The 21,542-nt window shown below is 34.9% G+C and overlaps 3 protein-coding genes across 3 annotated transcripts; 1 reads left to right on the forward strand and 2 right to left on the reverse strand.

Annotated features, from left to right (window-relative positions):
* The first annotated feature begins 1,280 nt into the window (after positions 1-1,280).
* LOC114521531 lies at positions 1,281-11,534 on the forward strand. Its single transcript, XM_028541999.1, has 21 exons — positions 1,281-1,400; positions 2,041-2,333; positions 2,635-2,669; positions 2,994-3,266; positions 3,581-3,622; positions 3,718-3,847; positions 4,274-4,375; positions 4,493-4,808; positions 5,098-5,397; positions 5,645-5,923; positions 6,212-6,487; positions 7,460-7,737; positions 8,133-8,167; positions 8,264-8,530; positions 8,856-8,891; positions 9,273-9,405; positions 9,503-9,604; positions 9,885-10,200; positions 10,326-10,619; positions 10,699-10,983; positions 11,231-11,534. The coding sequence occupies exons 1-21, from the start codon at positions 1,390-1,392 to the stop codon at positions 11,511-11,513; spliced, it is 4,086 nt and encodes a 1,361-aa protein (XP_028397800.1). The 5' UTR covers positions 1,281-1,389; the 3' UTR covers positions 11,514-11,534.
* A 23-nt stretch (positions 11,535-11,557) lies between these two features.
* Positions 11,558-15,692, reverse strand: LOC114521383 (ruvB-like 1). The gene is made up of 15 exons (XM_028541812.1): positions 15,552-15,692; positions 14,912-14,998; positions 14,656-14,788; positions 14,383-14,466; positions 14,195-14,262; positions 14,014-14,103; positions 13,879-13,923; positions 13,696-13,800; positions 13,426-13,489; positions 13,335-13,360; positions 13,149-13,214; positions 12,797-12,903; positions 12,451-12,642; positions 12,236-12,285; positions 11,558-11,954 (listed from the first exon to the last, which is right to left on the reverse strand). Exons 1-15 carry the CDS (start codon positions 15,690-15,692, stop codon positions 11,845-11,847), a joined length of 1,368 nt encoding a protein of 455 aa, XP_028397613.1. The 3' UTR covers positions 11,558-11,844.
* A 302-nt stretch (positions 15,693-15,994) lies between these two features.
* On the reverse strand, positions 15,995-21,536 carry LOC114521264 (arginine--tRNA ligase, cytoplasmic-like). Its single transcript, XM_028541633.1, has 14 exons — positions 21,282-21,536; positions 20,253-20,387; positions 19,810-19,995; positions 19,574-19,663; positions 19,186-19,427; positions 18,862-18,982; positions 18,379-18,508; positions 18,178-18,282; positions 17,629-17,807; positions 17,300-17,409; positions 17,115-17,220; positions 16,829-16,942; positions 16,611-16,669; positions 15,995-16,475 (listed from the first exon to the last, which is right to left on the reverse strand). Exons 1-14 carry the CDS (start codon positions 21,444-21,446, stop codon positions 16,118-16,120), a joined length of 2,100 nt encoding a protein of 699 aa, XP_028397434.1. The 5' UTR covers positions 21,447-21,536; the 3' UTR covers positions 15,995-16,117.
* Between the last annotated feature and the right edge of the window lie 6 nt (positions 21,537-21,542).

Below are 21,542 nucleotides of genomic sequence, written 5' to 3' on the forward strand. Positions count from 1 at the left end.
GGTCTATTGAAAGAGCTGCTGTAGCAGAATTTGTGTTGTCAAGAGGTGGATAAAAGTGATGAAAAAAATGACGATAGACACATTCTCAAATAAGAACTCCAAAACATGGATATAATTCATAATGTCAACAATTCATTGGCTACCATACAATTGTCTATGTTCAGTCCATAAAGATATTATATTCTATTTGAATATTCTATTCTATTCATTATGTTAAAATAGACTTGTTAGCACACTAAAGTTGACCGCCATGTTGAGGAATAATTGTTGATCATGCAACAAAAATCCCATGATAAGCTCAATGTAGTATAAGTTCTAAAAAACATTAAAACAACTTGTAACTCTCTGCAATAATATTATAAAAGCAATTTGATACTTCAAGAAAAATATTGAAAATAGCACAAACTAGACGGGCAATTTTTCTCAAAATTATTGACACCATTCTCGCGAACGTGGATTTGAAAGCAGTCAATTCAACGGCCAATATCTCGGAAAATACCTGGGGATCACCGGGATCATTCCAGCAGATTTGAAGCTTATATGATTGTCTTTCGAATTACCAAGAATGAAAAAAATCGAACCACCGGAATTCTAGATATTTCACTTTAAACCTTGTAAACAGATTTACACCTAAGTCGTCAACCATTCATGGGGAGTCGACCAAGTTTCAAGCCTCAAAATGTTTAAAAAATAGACTGATATAACATTTACCTCTGAGATTTTTGCAGAAACCGCTCGATCTTTACTTCTTCTGTACTGCACTCAAAAATTCGCTCGAAAATATAAATATTTATATTTCGCGACGAATGAAGAAATTATAGCCAAAAGTTTTCTAAAACGCGATGAGAAAATAGGGCGATCTCGGAATGAACGATGATAATAACTTAAAAAATTGCCTAGAAGGTTTAAATTAAGGTTGAGTATTATGTGTGTTGCTAAAATATATACTCATGTACCCTTCAAGGTCAACTATTTAGGCCAAAAATGGTTTACACATGCAGGAACTACCGGCTGCCTGGGAAACTATGTACTGAGCAAGACGAAAAAATTTCAAGTTTTTTGGACCACCTAAACGAAAAGGTACAATGCACGAGCTATGAGCTAAATAGAGAGAAAAGAATATCCTAGTATTCCGTATTTGTGACAGTATTTGTCAATAAGTACAGGTCTAGACATGCAAATAAGTCTGCGATGTTATTGAGTTTCGAACCCCACGCAAAAAATAAAATAATTCTTAACTTCCTTAACAGGTTTCAGTAGGAAGTTGATTTCGTGCCTACTGTGCGCAACTTATGTTTATTTAGTTGTCTGCCATAGACATATAACCAGTTGCTTCACCAGTCGTATTCAGATCATTGAGACTGAAATTTAGTTCTCGCAAACCTTAGCATGCCTTTAAGGTGAGTTCAAGTTAATAAGTTTGAATGAGTTAGATTACATATCGATAGTTTCTGTGATTATATATTCATATTCATACCATACAAGCATTATTTCATTGTGCTTTATCAATATACATTTGCTCTAGCATGTAGATAATCTTGAGCAGTACGTCTTAACTAATCAGTTGTCCAGGAATACTTTAAGTAAATGTGCGCTTCATAAATTAATTTTTCTCCGTCTATAAACTTTGACTTGGTGGTGATTTTGTGATCTTAGGGCGAATAACTTGTAAAATAGACGATTGTTTATTTGATTCAAGACTTTGCTGATGGGAAGGAACAATCCATTAACACTTATAGTATACGGAGGAGTCTGAATGACTAATAGTTCTAAAATAGCAATATAGAAGACGTTTAGTTTTAAAGTTTCAGGTTACCGCGGTGAAATATCTTTACATGCAGGCGCATCCCTATATATACGTACATATACACTGCAATTATTGCAGCCAAAAATAGTTGAAATAGTCAAAATACTTATCCACACAGCTAAGTGTAAAGAATATTTCACTTATTTTCTAAAATATACTCGACAAAATTTTACATAAATACTGGTACTCAGATATTGCTATATCCCCTAGTTCACTTTTCATTTTTTATATAGCGCGAGAGAATTTTTTATCGTGTTGCTCTTAGTTCAGCAATCTTTCTCAATATTTCAAAGAAAATGCATGGTTGTGGATGATAAGAAAGATCATCCTGAAAGAGCTCGGATGCCGTCACAAGTTACCGAGAATGATGTGTGGGAGGACGTGTCTCCCAGAGACGTGATACCTTACCTCATATCCTGTGTAGAGAAGTACGATGTCCCTATCGCATGGCATGTTATTGTCAGTACGAATGGTATTGGTAATGTCTCAGATGCCAAAGTGCGGGAGGCTATGAAAGTTCTTAACGGTTCGTGTTGTTCTTTTCCATACAGGGAACGCTAATATGCATGGCTGCAATGCACATTATCACAATATTTATAGCATAAAACCTAAATTTTACATTTCACGCACTGCGCTAAGTTTAAACAACACTAAGATTGGTTTTCATCGTAAACTTACTAAACTACTCCCATTTTCTGTGCCAAAAAGTTTACCATACAAAAAACTGTTTCATGTGCTTTTCAGCCTACTCATGCCACATATATTATATTATGGTATAGCTATTTAATAACTTGCATGCTCGTAATATTTGGTAAATAAATTTATAGATGGATTCAAGGACAGTCGTTTACATTTTCGTCTGGTATGTTTTTCTTATTTGTCATTAAATTTTTGTTTATATACACAACCATGCATTGCTTATCATTTTCTTCATCGAGAAAAATATGTTCGTCAACCCCACATGTCAAGTCACTACATCTTATTAATCACATGATTTACGCAAAAGGGTAAGTTTGACCCCTGCCGGGAACCTTAGCTTGTTGGTATTTCTTGCAACGTTCCCAGAATGGTTTTAGAGACGAAATAGAAAGTGCATGAGATTCTATTCTTTCCTGCCCTAACAAACTATATCCACAATCCTGACATACTAATAGACGTTATCGTACTTTACTTGAATCATCCATAGCACTCCATTCAAAGAATTACTAATGATGACTGGAACAACGCATGTGTTCGTGAAAAATCATCATATATGGAAAAGCATGCTATAACACCCGCTACAGTTTTGAATTTGTACACATGCACATTTGATCTAATTAAAGATCAAATTGTGGGAAATGCTGCATTACCATGGTCTTATGATCCTGACAGTGTTTACAATGGTGTAGTTATACATCCGGAAACACTGCCTGGTGGAAGTATACAAGACTTGAATCATGGCAAAAATCTTGTTCACGAAGTAAGAACATAATATGTCATCACTATACCTTTGTCTTAATCATTTTTATTTTTTTGTAATGCGAACATGCAATGTATACAGCCATTACAAGTGAAAACAACGTTAGCCGTTGGAAATTCCATCTTAATACAGGAATAAATCGATTTAATTGAGCATTTTTTCATGTATCAAATAAACGGGAAAGATTCATGGAAGTAGTACAGCAAAGGACTCTGATTTCTGACAGACGTTTTCCCTAAAACTGGAAAAACGACTTTTTCCCCGCCTAAATATAATCACGAACAATTGTTAATTTATGTCAAATTGTACCTCAGGTTGGTCATTACTTTGGTTTGCTGCATTACTTTGAAAATCGGGTATGTTGTATCATGTTAGTTCGCCTTAGCAACTACTTCACTACCCCGGCCATGCATACTGAATTGGCTATGCAATCTTTTTTATTTTAAATGAGAAATGTGATGGGGCTGGTGATATGGTAGACGACACTCCAATTTCAAGCCGAATTTCTTACACTTGTTCTGAGGAGGAAGATTCTTGTCCAGATCAGCCTGGTTTGGATCCGGTACATAACTTCATGGGATGTAAGTATTTTGACTTATTCAACTAGCTGTCAGAAGAAAGCACTTTCAGGAAAAGACAAAGGTATCAATTAGGTTTGTCTAGTAAAAAATGAATGTCTTCAATGACATGTATAGTTAGGGTGGTCTATTTGAAACAACCATATATACGTTTGCAACCCTGCATGTATATAGCGATAAGATAAATCTAAATATGATGTATATTTGTCATATATGATGTCCATGCAATTATGTCTTTATCCGCGCCTGTGAATAGTTGTATGATGCTGGACTAAATGTTTGTATAGCCATGTCATAGTTATTTTCTATTCATCTTGCAATGCGGCAAAAACGGACATATAGCCGGACATGAAAAACTTCGATTCCATTCTGGTGCTTCATGATTAATTGACTAAAAATAAACTAAATATTGAAATATTCATTGGTTAGATGCAAAGGATGTTTGCTTGGTCAACTTTACAAAAGGGCAGTTGGAAAGAATGAGCTGGATCGTGGATATGTATAAAAAAGACTTGAAGACCATCGTATACAGTAAGTAAACTTATCATAAATTGCAAATACATGTATATGTGTTTTATTTTGTTGGTTTTCTTTCACTGAACTCCTGCCTTAAGTAACCACTAACAGCCTCACGTTTATTTATCTCAGGACCCTGCAGTATAGACTCGGTATTTCGATGGAGTGACGGCTGGATATATTTCTTCTCTGGTACCAGATATTATCGTTACAATGAAGTGACTAACAGCATTGATTCCGACTATCCACGAGCAATCCGCGATTATTGGCGAGGTGTTCCGGACAATATCGATGGGGTATTTCGCTACTCCGATGATATTACGTATTTCTTCAAGGGTTCAGAGTATTACAAATTTGACGACGTCACACTCAAAGTTGAATCAGATTATCCAAAGAAAATTAAGGACTTTTGGAAAGGAATACCGAATGATATCGGTGACGTCATAAAGTAAGTGCTATCATCCAACTATACTAAATCACCACTTCTATGACTATGACTTTTGAATAGGGAAAACTCTATACTGAGGGCATTAAATTTAGATACATTTATTTAAGATAAAACTACAAAGTAATGAAAGTATTGTCTTACATTTGTAGACAGAGACAGTTTCAGGCTGATTTGTGATAACTTTTTTTTTTAAAATGACGCTGGGGTCAATTTCACATAAATTCTGTCAAGTATGAATTTGGAAGTTTGAAATGCGATTGTGAACGTTAAATTGCGTTGTTCGTTTTAGAAACAGCAATGGTTTCACGTATTTCTTCAAGAAGGGCGAGTATTATCGCTTCAATCCAATACGTCAAAGTGTTGATGTCGATTTTCCAAAATCAATGGACGATTACTGGAAAGGAATTCCTGGAGATATAAACGCAGCATTTACATGGTATAATGGCGGGGTATACTTCTTTAAAGATGAAAAATTCTGGCTTTTTAAAATGAAGAATGGTGGTCACAATGCGATCAAGCCCTCTTATCCTAAATCAATCAAGGTTTGGTGGAATGATTTACAGGATTTTACTGGTTATTCAGTATTCAGGTAAGTCAGAAAATTTGCAAATCTTATTAAATTTTATACTAAGGAACCTATACGTCTTTATAGTCCTGATTTTAAGATTAAAAAAAGAGAAAAAACGATAGCCCAAAGTTTGAGGCGATCAATGGGAACATATTCTTTTTCTAAAAATCATTAAACGTGTCCAAGTACTATCACGTATGTACGTACACTAACATATACATCAGAGACTGAGTGATTGACTATAGATTTTGTGTTCTCCTATCTTTAGTGAATGCAAACAACGAACATATTTCGTTTCCGGTGATCAGTATTGGGAATACAATTACTATCAAGGCAATGTTGATTTGTTTTCTCCTCTTCCGATATGGAGTGGCATTCCTAGGAAGGTTGACGGGATGTTTGTATGGAGCGATAAATATCTCTATGTTTTCAGTGGAAAAGATTATTATCTCTTTGATCAAAAAACAAAAGCATTAGTGCAAGGTTATCCTCAAAAGATTGCTTCATTTTGGAAAGGAATTCCAGACAACATTGATGCAGTTTTCAGGTATTTTATCTTGCATTATTTGCAAGCTAACATTAGTTAGTTTCTTTATTACTTCATGTTAGACCATGGTGAGGTCAGGTTAGCAATCAATGAGATACGACCTTGCCGTCTTCCAAATTGGTGGTGAAAATATATTCCCGTTCCGGTTTAACACTAACATTTTGATGACGCTAAGTTAATTTTTCTCCCGGCGTCCCCCGCTATGCCCCAGAACATTTCCTATCCCATTTACGAGCATGTGATAAACAAATGCATTTATTTTCACTAATTTTGTCTTTATATTCGTAGGTCAAGCAATGATCAAACATATTTCTTTAAAGGATCTCATTATTACCGTTTCAATGACACTGTAATGCAAGTGGACTCAGGTTATCCAAGATTAATCACGGAATATTGGCATGGTGTTCCCAACGACCTGGACACCGTGTTTCATTCTTCAAACGATCAGGTGTATTTCTTTAAAGGAAACAATTATTATCGTTTTAACTTTACAAAAGAAGCAGTTGATGATGAATATCCGCGACATATTGCAGAGGGCTGGAAAGGAATGCTGTATAATCCATGACAAGTCACTAATGGCAATTTTTATACAGGCTACCTTTTTTATGACATAGCCACATAGGCTATATACCTTTTATTTCAACTAAATTTCAACTAGTTATAGAAAGTAATGATAGTAATGATAAAAGTAATAATATATCACGCAGGTGTAAACGTGTATAAGCATAATTGGCTAAAAGATGGGAACATGTGAAATGATGACACATGCAGGCTCTGTATCTGAATCATTGTAATTAATGAAAACGAAATATTTAATTATATCGCAGTCAGCTAGTAGTTGACCCTAATCACACAAACATGATCTATACTAGTAAACAAAATCTGATAATAGTTCACATCAAACTTTATACGTACTGTCATTTTTTCCTTCTATATATTTTAAACATTGTTTGTACAAAAGAGATTAAAATTTCATTTTGGGCTCGTTGTGTTTGAACAGATGGGAATTGTCAATTGATGAAGGAAAAAATTCTCTAGAAAATTTTGTTACGTTCCCATTAGGAATAACCTTTTTCTAGTTAACAGGGTGAGTACAAATTACGTCTTACATTTACTTTTACTAAATAAGTGTTGTAATACTTATTTTCAGTATACTGAAACCATTCAGAGGTGTCAGATAAAGGATTTTGAACGTAGGATATTTGAAATGTTTATCTCGATGTTGATATAATAAAACACCTGACAATATTAATTCTAATAAAGCTAAAGATGTTTGTTTCTTCTAGGTAAATACTGTAGTTCTTTTAATGATGATGAAAACATATTTTTTGACTATCTGCGTGCATAGATACTAACCGTATACACGATGAAACTCGTTATAAGGTAAGTAACATATAATTTATAATGGAACTGAATTCTCACATATGACTGCCATGTCTTTCTCTTGTAACTATTTAAAACTTCTTGCTAACTTGAAAGTATTTTAATTAATAAAGATCATTTTTAAAAAGTATGGATTAAAAAATGTGTTTTTAGGTTTGTTGGTCTTGTTCTGTCGATAATCTCAATCTCTGGACTTGAGATAAATCTGTCAAAACGACGATGTTTATTCTCTCACAATCTTAACAACCTGCCACCATCTGTGAGGGTCTCAGATCGACAAAGCCATAACTTGGTTTCGGCTCACGATCAACCAAAAGGATCTTGTCAACAAAGATACATTGTCCCTGTCGTTTGGCACGTCATTATTGATTCAAACAAACTTGGTGATGTCTCTGATGTTTTATTACAGACACAAGTCGACATTTTAAATGGTATACTTCAGATTAAATGATTTCATGGGTATATATTACACATGCAGTTTGGCTGAATATTTGCAACAGTGCTACAGCTATAACTTGCTTGAAAAAACGCTATAAATAGTTTCTATAGCAATCTTTTCTAGTTAAGAATTTAGTTGCAAAGTGTAATGCACTGCCACTGTTTTTACGCAAAAAATGCGCGAGTCCTCAGGACAACTTGCATGACTTCTTTGGAAAACTCGCGAGTGCAAACTTTTGAAATTGCATGCACAAGAAGTTATGGACGGCAATCAAACCGTTCATATCAACGACGACACATCTGAACCTAATCGTTTTCTAATGTTAAACCCACTATACATCATGCAATTATTTAAACTTTATTCTTATTATCGCTATTTTTTCAACAGGAGCATTCGAAAATACTTCTCTCATATTTAAAATGGTAAATGACGCCTTAATGAAAATCATCCAGTTATACATGTATAGGATGCAGAAAAAGACGGATCCATAACATATATTCATATTCTATATTACACAGGATTCAGTAAAACGAGTCATAAACGACACTTGGACGATGGATTGTCTTGGATATATCACACAGTTCCAAGAGATCTTAGCCGAATCAACGGATGTAAAATTGAATCTTTATACATGTCTATTAAAAGATCCTAATGTGCTTGGTCATTCCTCATATCCTTGGTCACATGATGAAGACAGTGTTTATAACGGGGTGATCATTCACCCGGGTACACTGCCCGGCGGGGACATATCACCGATAAACGAGGGAGACAATCTCGTTCACGAGGTTGGTTGTTAATTTTTTAGAGCAAAATAAGCCATTGATACGGGAAAGGTGATAAACAATTCTAAATGTCTAATCTATGTGGTATACTATCCTAATTCTTAAGTTTTCATACCTGCCCTATGCCACGACACTCTGCCGTTTTCGTACAGTTGTAATTGGTGATTTTCATAAAAACAAATGAAAATCGAGACTTATTGTGAATGTACAAGGGTTGTGTAAACAGGGTCTCAAAACAATGAAAACAACATTTAGAAACACCCCTGAATGAATGCCACAACGAACACAACATTGTCTCTGATTTTCTCTCATCGTATATATTCATTAGGTTGGACATTACTTTGGTTTACTTCACACTTTCGAGGTAATGTTTCAGTTAAAGCCTGGTTCGTATATAGGTCACTGACCGTCGGCGATGGCCATTGTCGATGATCACTGCAGAATAAAGTGCTTTGTTATTTTGTATAAATTTTCTTTATCACAAATTAACCTCACTGTCGGTGGTTAATGCGGAGAATCAGGCTTAAAGCCTGTAGCTAAAAACCTGATATATTACGACATAGGAGAACTAGATGCAATATTTCATCGTTTATTGTGTAAATAATGAATGCATGTCCGTCACAAAAAGCCAGAAAGGCTTCGTGATTTTGGGCGCATCATGAAGTGAATAAGAAAGACACTCAATAGCAAATTTTTTTCCTATAAACGATTGCCTCGTATATTCTATCATGATTGATGGCTGTAGGGTGGTTGTGAAGGAGGTGATAGTGTAGCAGACACTCCAGCAACAGGATATCCAACGTATAATTGTCCGGATACACCAGTTGATAGTTGTCCAGACATACCTGGTTATGATCCTATTCATAACTACATGGGATGTAAGTATGAACTAAAGGATGTATAAGGATATGCATGTACATAATTATACACTTTACAGGAAGCGATAGGATAATAAAACAAAACTATATTTTTCAGATAATCCAGATTCATGTATTAATCACTTTACCCCTGGTCAGGTGAAGAGACTCGAACAACTTCTTGGGCAGTACCGCGAAAATTTAAAGGGACTTAAAGAAAGTAATACGAATTCCTAGAATCGATTATTCTTTATATGTACATATGAGATTCGGTTTAGACGCCGTGTTTCTGATGAGCCACACAACTTATGTTACTTTGTTTAAAGTCATTTGAATTAAGTTCGGCTCATGACAAATGAGGTAACTAAACCAAGCCTGATTATCCAATGAACTAAGATGTCTGTAATAGGCACATTTTGCCGGCCATGAGATCCTCTCACAAGACCATAGCCAGAAAGAATGTTCCAATAAACTCGTTAATTACTTATTGAATATTACAGAACCATGTGCGGTTGACTCCGTTTTTCGCTGGAGTGATGGTTATGTTTACCTCTTTGCTGGAGCAGGCTATTATCGTTACAACGAAATATCACGTGGTATTGATTCCGGCTATCCGCGAAGAATCAGCGACAACTGGCACGGTGTTCCGAACAACATCGATGGTGTATTCCGTTATGCTAACGGTTACACGTATTTCTTTAAAGGTTCAGATTACTACAGATTTAATGACGTCACACGTAAAGTTGATGCAGGATATCCGAAGAAAATTAAATCATTTTGGAAAGGAATACCCAATAATATTGACGATGTAATAAGGTAATTCATTGATTGGATCCAAACACTAATGCAAACGCATGCACGACAAGGCTGTAAAGAAAATAGACGTGAAAAAATTATCCGCACTCTATTCATATTCCTCCACAATTTTCTCTATGATACAGATATAGCAATGGTCTCACATATTTCTTCAAAAATGGTCTGTACTATCGTTTCAACTCAACCACAGCAGCAGTAGACATAGGTTACCCAAAGAAAATCGAGCAATATTGGATTGGTGTTCCCAAGAAGGTTCAGGCAGCATTTACTTGGTACAATGGTGGAGTATACTTTTTTAAAGACTCAGAATTCTGGCTGTTTGTTCCTGGACAAAATTCGACAGAGGGTGTTTATCCAAAGTCATTGAAACATTGGTGGACCGGAGATCAACATAAATATCAAAATTATAACGCATTCAGGTAGTTTTTCCATTTTTTTTTAACAAATATACGAATGGTTTAACCTTCATCAGTGAAAATATTGTTTCTTCTTTTCCAGGCATCTGAATGCCTACACATATTTTGTTTCTAACAAACAATATTGGCGTTACAATGATTTCAAAAATCACATCGATTATACCTATCCGCATCCTTTAACGAATTGGTTAAAGTTACCAGCGACGATAGACGACTTGTTTGTTTGGTCCGATGGTCAACTTTATGCTTTTAGTGGACAGTACTATTATCAAGTTATATTCCATGTAAATTCGAGCCAATCAATCATTGTTAGAAATATTTCGTCGTTCTGGCATGGAGTCCCAAACAACATTGATGCTGTGTTTAGGTGGGTATTATGATGCATTGCTCAATACTGGCGAATATACTAGCATTTTAAATACTGGATTATGCTGTGATTTCAGATTATTTGCTACAATATGAACTTGGATCTTGTCATACGTGATGTTGGCAACAAATCTAAATTTACAAAATCAATCGACTTAATGAAATCCAACCTTTTCGAAAAAGGGGCTTTCAAAGTTTGTTGCAGATCAACACAATCATAACTTACTCTCTATATTTCTATATTTCAGGGCGAATGATGGTTTGACATATTTCTTTAAAGATTCACAATATTATCGTTTTAACGACAGCAAACGTCAAGTCGATACAGGATATCCTAAACCAATCTCTTCCTTCTGGAAAGGTATCCCAAATGATATCGACACAGTATTCCGCTGGTCAAATGGTCAGACGTATTTCTTCAGAAAAAACAACTACTACAGGTTTAATTCAACGTATGGAGCAGTGGATGATGGGTATCCTCGCAAGATAGCAGGGGCATGGAGAGGAGTTATGTACACTACAAACTCTTAATTTCGTTTCAATACAAGATGTAATAATATTACAATAATAAATGAAATTAGAAACGGCGGGAAAATGTCATCTCTGTGATTGTTTTAAAAGCTCGCGATTTTTATTATGGTGATGTTCTGAGCTACATATAAGGAAAACTAATTGTAGTCTTCTCTGTTTAAAGTACAACTAAAGCAATAATTGTCATAAGCGTAACGTTAGGGAAGAGAAATACAACTACTTGCTTCGACAAAATTTATCGAGGTCCGGTAACGATTTACGGGATTATGGTTTACAAAACAAGTAGAAAACTAGACGGAAATGATTGGCAAATAAGCAGAAAATACATCGTTTATTTCATGTACTTATCTCCTTGTTCAGCGAGAAGTTTTGCTGATGACTTCGCATCGAAAAATAGTTCATTTGTCTCATCAATATCACTCTTGTTTATTATTTCTCTTCCTAAAAGAAAATTCGACAAGTCAGATGATAGTCTGTGTGTTGGTTCTCATGAGACTTAAGGCAAGGTTACATAGTTTGTGAACAATTCTTCATTTCAAGACATGAATGAGAGATGGTTTTAGTGAGATGAAAAAGGGATTTTATTTAATGAATATTGCGATGAAGCTGCTCTGAGTCACCAACCGAGTAAGCTAGGATTTATTTACTTCAAGGGAGGGCGGGAGTACATTAACATGAATTATTACTTTGTGGAAAAAACTTTCAAGTAAGTTATGGTTTACCGTTAATTCTTGCAAGAAAATGTGCTGGTGTTAACAATTGAACAGCATATCTAAAATAACAAAGTACCTTAATTAACAGGCGCATCAGAACCCCCCTCCATAAATTATTACCTCGCTATTTGGTAATGATGTAAACAGTTGGGTTGTCAACTATACGGTTTACTTGTATCAGACATTTGTCGAACAAAAATATTTTGGAGAAGACTAAACAATACCTCAATGTTGTTTTAGTCCCAGTATCTCCCAATGATTGTAAAGATTCCTCATCAATCTGTATTCCCTCAATTTGAGCACGTATTCTAAGAATTTGTACAGTTTCTTCCAGAGCATATGGCATTGTACGAATTATCATGACGCGATCAAGTAGATCCAATGGAATACCATGTGGTGAGACTATTTCAGTGCCTCTGGAAAAAGACATATAATGTATTTAATACTGTACAACATCTTGTGAAGACTAATCGTAGATATCTGATCAATATCATTAAATATAAACAGGATTACGAGATCGCATGATTTAACAAAGGAGATCTTGTGAATCAATTGAAAAGATGGCCGTACCTTACTGTACATGAACCACGGTTGGTTGCGAATATGACAATTGGTGCAAGAGTTGATTCCAAAGCTCGATGAAGGTAAGTAAAACACTCAATATCTAACATATGAACCTAACAAAAAACCCAGAAAAGGTCAATATCCGGCATTGGCATTCTATTTCCGGCAATGGCGAACCGTTACACGACGATACATATTCTTTCAAAAATATAATCGGTTCAAAAACTAGAACTTGAATGCAGGTTCTGACCAATACTTAAACTCATCCAGTTGCGACTGACAATTTAATATTTGATCATCACAATAAATGGTGATCTACGACTGTAATGAATTATGATTATCTTATTACTGTACTTACTTCGTCAATAAAAAGGACTCCAGGTACAAGTTCTGCAACTCCCTGATCTATGTATTTATTCACAACCTGAAATATGAATAATTAGAACAAACATGATCCCCCAGCTGCGGTATTGATATTAAAGCTAGTTTGCAGTCTATCGCATTCGTTAAGTACTGTTATATGATTAAAGACTCTGGCTTTTACCTTGTTTATCTCCTTCCGTAATTTATCTACCAGTAAAAAAATGGTAGTTATTATAAATTTGAACAAATCGAAAATGCAGAAAATTTCAAACCTGTTATTTCAGTTTTCTTAGGCTTCATGAGTTGACCCATCATGGACATTATATCTGAACCACCCTAAATCATCAATATTCATTTATCACAATTAGTTCTCAACCAACCAAACAATTTATATCTTTATCTGCAAAATCATTGTAATGAAATAAGTTTATCATAAAATGCTTAATGCTATCATTGAACTGTACAATTGCAAGTACACAAAAAGTATACCATACTATTAGTGAGGCCATTTTGCTAGGACAAAAGAGAGTACTTATAAAAACCTGAGGTCTTGCATTTGCCACATCAAGATCATGTAAAGTTACATCTTGAACTAACTCTTTCTTTTTGTGAACATCTCCTTTTGGTAAAGGTACATACTCTTCAGCCTGAAAGCATCAACAGTAACATCAAAATAGGTACATATAAGAATGATTTATAAACGAGTTTAAATTTTATAATATTACCTCAAGGTCAAACTCTGTTGCAAATGTGTCTGAACGTCCTTGGCGCTAAAGAAAAGAAGATATTCAAGGTAACAGGAGACAAAACTCAAGCACACAGTGGTACATACAAAATACATACATATGGAAAATATTTACCTTCACTGCTCCACTATTGGCTTCTATATAAATGACATCACCAACTTCTACCTTTTCCTTTTGCAGCGTTTCATATATCGAAGGGTCTAACTGTAGTTAACAGAATTGCCAAAAATTTCAGTACAAAAGTACAAAATTATTAATGCATCTGAATTGCTATTAATTTCTACTATTAACAAACCTTAAGCTGTTTGGTTCCTTTGGCAGTTTTTAATCCAATAACAACATGACTGACTGTCTTGCCATATCCTAACAAAGGAGGTGTTTTTGTAAAATTGAATTTTCAAAATTTATCATTAACTTTTTTACTTTTTCTTTAATCTCCTATGGAAAACAATTTTTTTTCTCCTTGATCACTCAGATCCTAACCTCCTAAAGGATTTTCCGTCTCGCATGGAGTAAGCTCAGTCACCTCCCCCTCATAAACTTCCTTGGTCTCTTTGATTCGTAAACCTATAAAATACAATGAAGTTGACTTGATGTTTGCTAGAGATTTATTAGCAGAGGTTCTGGTAACATATTAACCAGAGGTTCTGGTAACTTATTATCTTATAGCCTACTATTCTTGTGATGAAATTAAGATGCATGAACCTCCACAATGATGGTCATCTAATTAATACTTTATAATAACTCCACAATTACCAATTGCTCGTCTGAAATTTTCCATTAAAACTTCAGTTTTCTTTATTTCTGCTGAATAGACTTCACTGCCAACCATAGGACAAAATGGAACTTTGGGTCCCAACTCTTGAGCAATAGCTAGCGCAAGGGCCGTCTATAGAAACATTTACAGTTTCTTTATGGATATTGTTAAGATTGTTTTAAATGGGTTAAAATGGCACACAAATGCAGATACATCAAATGTACAGGAAGAAATGAAGGAATACAACATTAGTACCTTGCCAGTACCAGGAGGTCCAGCAAGGAGAATTGCACGACCAGCCATTTTCTTGGATTTAATCAATTCAACGACCACACCACAAGCCTAAATAAATTTCATTTATTCTTTTTCTTCAAAATATTTTATTTCATTATGAGCTGCATGAGATAATCAGCTCTCCGTGTATGGCAATATCAAATAAACTGATAACCGTCAGAGTGATCAAATTAATATACCGAAAAAGTCAAATGACTTGAAATTTTTGCAGAAAAAAATATGACTGGTCTGATTTCTAGGTAAGGTAACACACAGTGACCTCAGATTGCTCTTTTAATAACATGTTGAACCTTGCTTTCCAAAAACCTTTTTTAACCCAACAGGCAGAACCCTTATTAGAGAAATGGCTTCAGGATCACGCTTTAAAACTCATTCACGGGGGTTAGGGAAAAAGTGGAATGACCTACAAATAGTCACCTTACAGTGTACAGAGCTATATGGAACATTGAAATATCTCCAGGAATAATAGAAAACAGAGCAATATAGCAAATACTCATTATTCACAAGTGCATTATTGAGATCACGACAATAATATACATGCAAAACAGCCGAACAGTGGTTGAGAACAAAATAGCATTAAAATATTCAAATTTTAACTTACTTCACGTGCAGTTTCTTGTCCAACTAAACCCGATCCAGTTTGATGTGCAACACCCTCATCATCTAAACCAAGACCTTTCACATGACTATGTGCAGCTATTCTTTGTGTCTTGGTTGTACTTTTTACCTCTTCGATCATCATTTTGAAATATGTAAGTGTTAAATAAATCTAAAAGAACTTTTTTTACAAACTTTCTAGGCCTTGTTTCGCTGTTGTCAAGAAATTGTCAAGATGTCCCGCGCGTTTGGTGGGTTTGGTCACATGGTTTGGTACAACCTATCACATCGCTGGCTCGTCACTCAAGGAGGGCATTCGATACTTCATCTTGCAACTGGCAGTGGGATGCAAGTTGCAACTTTTGATTTTTGAACTTGATTAAACCACACCAACGTTTTGACCAATGTTTTTCTTTTTTAACGATTTCGCAGGAAACTTAGACTTTCCACTGAGATACCAATGTATTTATTGCGCAAAAAGACAGAACTAACTTGCATTAGTTGCATATGATCGGTCGCATATAGCACATAACAGTAACTATATTTAATATTCTTCTAAAATTCTTTTGGTTACATCTTAGAAACAGGATCAATTCCTAGAATGTAGAATGCTTTTTCCATGACTCGTGCTGTGGCCTCTAGTAATAAAAGCCTGTTAATATCAACTGTCACAATCTCTCCTGTGGTTCTGTCTTTTTCCACGCAGTAACAAGCATCGTAAAACTCGGTCAAAGTCGTAGCCAACTCGTATAAATATTCACAAAGTAAATGTAAATATAAGTCATCGAGAAGCCGCAGGATAATTTCGGGGAAACGAACGAGACATTTTGCCAACTTTAATTCTTTAGGATGAAGAAGTTGAATGGACGTATTGGCAGCAAGCTCTGCAAGTTTCTCTCTCTCTATATTCGCCGTTCTTTGAATGGATCTGTAATATATAATTACAATAGTCATATTTAACAGAAGAACTTAGATTGTATGCACAAAAATGTTGACAAAGTCAAGCAAAGCAGGCCGAAAATATATATTGCTTCATCAGCATCTACCCAAACTGGTTAGTTACCTTATTCTTGTGAAAGCATACAAAAGGTAAACAGCTGTGTTTCCTTTGTCATCCAACATCTAAATATTCAGAGGTATAACTTTCTTAATTTTAACCATAAACAAAAGATAGTTTTCATTTCAACGAAATTCCGGAGTGTTAACACGCAAAGACTTTCTTAGGATCTTTTTTGTTTTTTCTAGAGTTACGTTGGCGTAACATGTGTCATGTATTCTAACCTTATCGAAAGAAAAGACATAGTCATTAACTCTGTTATGGGAAAGATCAGCATATTTGACACAGCCATACGCCACAGAAGACTGAGCAGCATTTAATTCTTCTTTCGTGAGAACCTAAAAGTTAAACACAATTTACATGAAGATTGTGTGTTAAATCACTCACTAGCTTATATTCCATTGACGTACAGATTAAAATTTTGGTTATGATTACAAAATTAGGAATCGGAATACATAAAAACAGTTTGATATTTGGCGTTTTAAATCGACCGAGTAGTCATAACAGTACCTTTTCTCTTTCTTTTTCTTTCAATTTTTCCAAAGCACGTTTCAAACCTTCATCTAACAGATCACCCAAACGAACCGTATCACCAGATCGGGTCTTGAATTTCTTCCTAAAAAAGTAAAAGAGACAAGTGAAAGATGTTTAAATAACAACAGAAGATATATAATCAAGTTTCGTTCACTCCTTACTTGTCTTCTCCGAGAACAACACCAAATCCCACATGATCAACTCTGGTATTCTGCGGATTATACCATCCTGCTTCACGAGCGACAGAAAATATTGACTGGAAATGAACCCCCTCAATAGAGCAGAAGAACCGTATATAACACAATATACAGAAAAATATCAGATGGTGCACTGGGTATAAAATTCATTTAATTTTTGTGTTCACAGAGGTTCTGAAAAATATTATCAAAATGGCTGGGAAAGAGGTCGGCATTCGACACATTCTTTTTTTTCTCTTTTGGCATAGAAAATTGGCATCCGCGGTACTGTAAAACAAGAGTCTTAGAATCACCTGTCCAGCATCAACCACATAAATCAACCAGTCTCCTTTCTCGTCAAAAAGTCGTTGTTTTATGGCTGCCAAATCTGAAGTGTCGTAGGTAAAACCGCCATCTGATTTAACGACTGTTAGTGGAAGTTTGCCATCGGCAGGGAAAACAAGTTTACGTCCTTCTTCTTCTCGAATCATTTCTGAAATAATGGATACCAAACGTGGGTAGTTACATTGTATATAACTTAATACGACTATAAGTGCAGAAACAATGTGACATCGAGATAGATTGTGCATTTAAAGCACTGGTCGGGTGTGTAAAGCAACTTTACCCTTTGAAGTACACCACATAGTAAAGAAATAATAATTCAAATCCCATTTGAAACGATGACAGAAAAACATATAAACAACGTTTATTCTACGTGCGTTCTTGCTATATCGCTATACCACACAAATACCACACTACACCACACAAACGATTTAGCGCGGAACTGTTTGTCTCACTTTGAATGAATTAAAGGGCATTGTTTAAATAAAGCATCGTATATAGCATGTTCCAAAGAAAGTCACCTCGTTTTTCCAAGTCTTCAACTACGAGCGCCATTAGTTCCTGATAAAACGATTCCCCGCGTTCTATCAATGTTACACCAAGTTTTTCGTAGATTTTAGCAAACTCTGTAAAATAAATTGATGAAAATATAAAATATGGTTATCTCAGGAGCACATGCACATACACTCTTGCAACTCTTCACGATCGACATAAAGAATGACCTTTTCTTGAGACATCACATATCATCATCCAGGCTTTTCTAACATCAGGATCTCCATTTTGTAACAAAACAACACGCTCGTAGGCACGTTTCTTAAACACCTCGTCGTTATCAAATCGTGTTTTAGAAGCCTGTAAATACATAGCTATATGTAATTAAAAATTAAATTTTGTAATGTAATAATAAACGTATATACAATGCAATTAGCCATTCCGAAACTGCTGTGGGCCCCATTAATTAGCCTTGAACATTCTGCAAATACTGTAAACTTTCTGCAAATTCTGTAAAATTCATAACTGCGTCAATGCGAATAATAAAACAGTTCGCTTCACATCCATTTTACCATTTTATGAATTTTGCCTTAAGGGACACTCTGCAGTACTTGAGAGTGCAATATGAGATTTTACTTTTAACATTTGACTTTCTTATTTCCTCTATCCTTTCCACAGTGTTCTAATATTACGACAGTATATACGACATATACCTTATAAAACGCCTGCAAATCTTGAATTGGTGGTGATTCTTTCAAGTAGTTGGGAAATTCATCTTGTAAATGTGCAATAAGCATGCCAAACTGCGTGCCCCAATCACCAACGTGATTTAATCTGAAAATAAAATGCATAAAAATAGACGTAACTATATGTACAAATATATTTATTATTTAACTGAACAGATTTATGAAAAATATCATATGACAACCTACAAACATCTTTTGGTGGAAGAGTATTGATTGCCTTCGTCACGTACGTTGCATTACAAAGTGGGGATTTATTTAAATTCAGGGACTACCTTTAAGTTTCTTGCATACCTCAAAACATCATATCCGACATATTCTAACAGCCGGCTTAAACTCTCGCCAATGATCGTGGAACGTAAATGTCCGACGTGCATTTCTTTAGCAATATTTGGAGATGAAAAGTCGATCACAACTCTCTTTTTTCCACCAACACCAGGAGGTTTAACTCCGTTTTTCAAAACATTGTCAACAAAGGAAGAGACATACGATGTTTTCACGTGAATATTGATAAAACCTGGACCAGCAACCTCGACCTAGCAATATATAACATGATTTAATAATCAATTGTGCGAGATTTATAAAATTGAAACCTTCAGTTGTCAAAAACAATAATCAGTGCAACCAAAACAATAACATAATTAACCCCACTAATTCCACAAAATAAATCAACAATAAATACCTTATCAATGATGTCATTTTCTGGGAGATTCTTCAGAATCAGCTCTGCAATATTTCTAGGAACTGCTGATTGACCTTGTGATTTTAAAACCTACAAATATTGTTCAAGGGTCAACAAGAAATGCCACCATGCACAGATCATAGGTATAGTAGCAAGACTGCCATTGCCACATGTGTTGCAGTAATAATGCAACATTATAAGAATGGACCAAGTTTATGCTGGCATCATAAAATCACCTGTGATATGGCCATAGCATTGTTACATTGATAGTCACCAAACTTTTCAGAAGTTGATTTACTTAGAGCAGCCACAGTATCAACATCTGGAAATGAATGAGATATCGCTGATGTGAAGATATTCTTGAGTTCACCAAGAAGATTTGCTGTGTATTTGCTCGATTGACTTGTCTCATTTGAAATACTCTAAAAGGAAGATTAGAAAAATGGATTAGAAAAAACATTATTTCTAATCAAATGTCAAGAGCACATATATGTAAAATAAAAAGTTCAAGATTGCAAAAAATCTCACTTCTCTGGATTATGCTTATTGATTGACTTCCTCATAGCTCATTCATTTAACAGTCACAAAGATTGTGATTTTGGTAATTTTCAATTGACTATATATATGAATATGTGCTTGCATATGTAGTCAGCTTTACTGACTTATACTTTAATTATACCTTTTCTAAATGACCAATTTGATATTTCAATTTTGAGTTCTCTGTTTTTAACTTTGTCAATTCTTTATCTTCTTTTTCAGCAATGGTTTCTTTCAAGTTTTCCATTTTCCTTTTTAAATTTACAATTTCATCCTCCTGTTGAACGACATAATTATTATTTACTTATATCTGATTTTACTTAATGGCATAGAACACTACAGAACACATAGTGCCTGATTATGACAAGATGTTGCTTTACAAAACAGGTAAAGAAGTTTGTTTCCCTTTGGGCATTCCCTTTAGAAAATGTTGATATTCAGAGACCAGACCAGACGTGATGGGATTACTTGCATTTGGGAAATAATTTATCTAAACTTTTAATATTGTATTACTATTGCATAAACAATAATTAGTTTTGATGAATAACTTAATTACCATGGAATTTGGAATTTGTCATAGAAATATACCCCTCTCTGGACACCCAGCCCTGGCCTCTAGCCAGTACTTTCTATTGCATAACTAAAAATTCTCAACTCATTGGGCTGCACCCAGTGAAGATAATTGTTATCAAGTTGCGCAGCAAGTTGATATAAGGCTTCAACAATAGGTTACTGAAATTTGATAACAATGTTTGTGGGGTTCATCACAATGATTACATTGTTTCATCAACCAGAAACAACTTGAGTGTTTTCTGTTTTCAGTCTTGTTTAAAAAGAGTCAGCATTTAAATATATTATATATAAACTGTTAATGTAGTGTGACTCATTTAATAAGCGAGTGGATGAATTTGGGACGTTCCCAAATTCGTCGCGATTCTTCATTTCTACCGTGTGAACATCTAACCGGACATGTTCCAGCACGGTCCCAAATTCGCCCAGTCCATAATTTAACAATGAAATGTGAATGTAGCCATTAACTGATCAACTGAGTACTGTACTAATATCAAATATTTTAATATTCCAATAATACATGATAGATTACACTGATGCACATTAACAGAAAGTACAAATTCAAAAACAAATAATTTAACAACACGTCACAAAGATTTACCGATAACTTTGCCTTCTTTCTGTATTCATCAATTATGTTCTCTTGAGCAGCCATTGATGTTCGTACTCCACGTGTAAGCGTTACAACTGAACAAAAATTTAAATTCGGTTTCAAAATAAACTTTACTCTTCTAAAAACACAGCTCTGCAGAATTAAACTTAGCATAAAATGTTCAATGTAAACCAACGATCAGACGTTTACCAAGAAAGGAAAAAAAGAAAGTTCAAGGGGTGATTTGGAAACAAAAGTCGTCAAGTTTAT

Source organism: Dendronephthya gigantea, unplaced genomic scaffold (genome assembly GCF_004324835.1).
Source record: "Dendronephthya gigantea isolate DGI-Jeju-01 unplaced genomic scaffold, DenGig_1.0 000020F, whole genome shotgun sequence".
NCBI classification, from domain to species: domain Eukaryota; kingdom Metazoa; phylum Cnidaria; class Anthozoa; order Malacalcyonacea; family Nephtheidae; genus Dendronephthya; species Dendronephthya gigantea.